Consider the following 2687-nt stretch of genomic DNA (forward strand, 5'->3'; position numbering starts at 1 on the left):
TCCTCCAATAGCTTCTTGCGCGCCTCGTTTCGTGCCCTTCCTTTCTCAGAGCAATTCTTCATAGCCGTTTTCATAACTTTTACTGGTTCCCTCTTCACAGGGCCTTTGGTGACATTGTTAGTGTTATATGTACTTGGGTCCTCTTTCCATCCATTAGCTTTAAGAACACTGATTTCTTTGAAAAGGTGGTGTACATTATCCACCTGAATGGACACCATGTCCCAAAATCCAGCCAGATCTTCAGCTATTATAGCGGGTTCGTCACCTTTGGGCCCATCAATGTTTTGTTGACATAGGCCTCTGAACTGCTCTATCTTCTGCGAGATCAAGGAAGGCCGCCTCCTTTCCCTGTTGCCTGGCGAGGACCTTTTCCTTGTACCTCCTCGCTCATCTCTGGTTTAAAGGTTTCCAGGTCAGATTCAGCATTATATGTGAGGCCTTGTAATTCAGAAACCTCTTTGTCAACTAACTGTAAGAAATGGTGGCCTTCCTTTTGTTTTTCCACTTCCTTTGTTTTCTCATTAACTGGGCCACCTTCATCGCTCTTTGTCCTTTCGTCCTTCTTTTCACCTGTTAAATTCTCCTGCAAATAGGTTATTTTTTCTTTTGCAACAAGAATTTCCACTCCATCTGTGCTGCCATTTGCATCAGGCTGACCTTGTTTAGCTTTCATTGCCTCCTTCAATGCCTTGCGTCTCTCCTCCAGTAGTTTCTTGCGAGCCTCATCTCTTGACTTTTGTTCCTCAGAGGAACTCTTCAGAGCCTTTTTCATAACTTTCACTGGTTTCTTCTTCTGGGGGCCTTTGGTGACATTATTAGTGGGCTCTGTAATTAGGTCCTCTTTCCATCCATTAGTTTTAAGAACACTGACCTCTTTGAAAAGGTGGTGTACATTTTCCACCTGGATGGACACCATGTCCCAGAAGCCTTCTAGATCTGCAGCCATTATAGTGGGTTCTCCACCTTTGGGCCCATCAATGTTTTGTTGACACAGACCTCTAAATTGTTCAATCTTCTGAGCGATGAGGAGGCGGGCTTTCCCTGTGGCTGCAAGGACCTTTCCTTGTACCTCCTCGCTCATCTGTGGTCTGAAAGTTTCCAGATCCAACTCTGTGCTGTTTATTAGATGTTCTAATTTAGTGACTTCCTCATCCACTATCCTTAGGAATTGCTTGCCATCCTTTCCCTGTTCTTCATCTGCTGACTCCATTTTCATCAGATTCCTCCTTTCGTTTAGATGACATTCAAGATCGCATTCCAACTTAAGAGTCTGTTTATCCATTTCCTCTCCAGTTTTCCCTTTTTCAGCCTCACATTCATTTAGGCGTTCTTGGGGTATTTTGTTTGTAGTAAGGAGGCAATTTAAATAACCTATTTCTTCGGCTTCTTGTATTTTCCTTTCAGCCTCCTGGGACAGATCAAGGATTTCTTCAGCATGTGAATCTTCCTCATTAGCCAAGGGCTTTACCAGGTCTTGAATCCTCTGCTGGAGAGCATCCTCTTTCATCGTCATCTGGGCCTTATCCTCAAGAAGGTCTTGGGCCTCGTCCACTTCCTTTTCCAGACTGAAATGAGTATCCTGCAAGTCTACCTCACAATGAATTGTGAGATTTGCGTTAATTGCCGTCTCGCAAGCCAATTTTCCATCCTGATGGTTCAGGAATAATATGAATAGCAATCCGCAAAGTCCTCCCAACAGTCCAGCATACAAGTTATCCCCAAGGATACCGCTGAACGACCAAGAAGGAAGGACTTCCTCCGACATAACCAACAAATCTTCAGGTCCCTCTGTAGGGACCTGGGCCATCTCAGCGTTCTTCAGTCCTTCAAACAGTCCAACAAAACAGTTTCCATGAAGGAAACCGCCAAAAGACCAACAAAGGACTACTTGCAATATAAACAATAAATCCACAACTCCCTTTGCAGGGAGTTGGGCCATCAAAAAGATTAAAAGTCCTCCTACCAGTCCAGCAAAATAGTTTCCATGAAGGAAACCGCCAAAAGACAAGCAAAGGGCCAACAATATAATGAACAATAAGTCCACAAGTCTCTCTACAGGGAGCTGCGACATCACAAAGATTAAAAGTCCTCCTACCAATCCAGCCAAACAGTTTCCATGAAGGAAACCGACAAGAGGCCAGCAAAGAAGGACTAACAATATAATCCAAATATCACACAGTCTCTCTGCAGTGAGGTGGGCATTCACGACGTTGCTAACACATTCAACAATATGGTTCAACATGTTTGCGGATTACGTGTAACTAGAGGTTTCCTTATGGGTAGTTTTAGAAAAAGCCTTGAGCTGTGACTTCAGCTTCTGAAGACTTCTTTGGCTCCTGAAGATTTCTTGGCTTCTGAAGACCTCTTCGGCTCCTGTGATCCAGAGTGCCTCCTTCGGTACTATGCTATAGACTCAAACACATGAAGACATCTTCGGCTCCATTAATCCAGAATGTCTCCTTCGGTGTTATGCGGTACACACACACACACACACACACACACGTTCGTACTCGCCCTTGTGTTGAATGACTATACTAACTCGAAGAAATTTTACGTTGAAATGAAAAAATTTCTTTAAAAATCACCTCGAAGAAACTTTACGTTGAAATAAAGAATTTCTTTAAAACCTGGGTGAGAACGAAGGCGTGAAGTTCGTAGTTCTTCATTTAGGCAAAAGAATCAGGAAT

The 2687-nt window shown here is 43.5% G+C and overlaps 1 protein-coding gene across 1 annotated transcript; it reads right to left on the reverse strand.

Moving 5' to 3' along the window:
• Positions 1-325: 325 nt before the first annotated feature.
• On the reverse strand, positions 326-1807 carry LOC135214063 (uncharacterized). The gene has a single exon (XM_064248175.1). The coding sequence runs from the start codon at positions 1805-1807 to the stop codon at positions 326-328; it is 1482 nt and encodes a 493-aa protein (XP_064104245.1).
• Between the last annotated feature and the right edge of the window lie 880 nt (positions 1808-2687).

Source organism: Macrobrachium nipponense, chromosome 45 (genome assembly GCF_015104395.2).
Source record: "Macrobrachium nipponense isolate FS-2020 chromosome 45, ASM1510439v2, whole genome shotgun sequence".
Classification (NCBI taxonomy): Eukaryota; Metazoa; Arthropoda; class Malacostraca; order Decapoda; family Palaemonidae; genus Macrobrachium; species Macrobrachium nipponense.

Bases quoted from the DNA above. Each gene is read 5' to 3' on its own strand.
- LOC135214063 (XM_064248175.1), bottom strand. From the start codon at position 1,807: ATGGCCCAGGTCCCTACAGAGGGACCTGAAGATTTGTTGGTTATGTCG.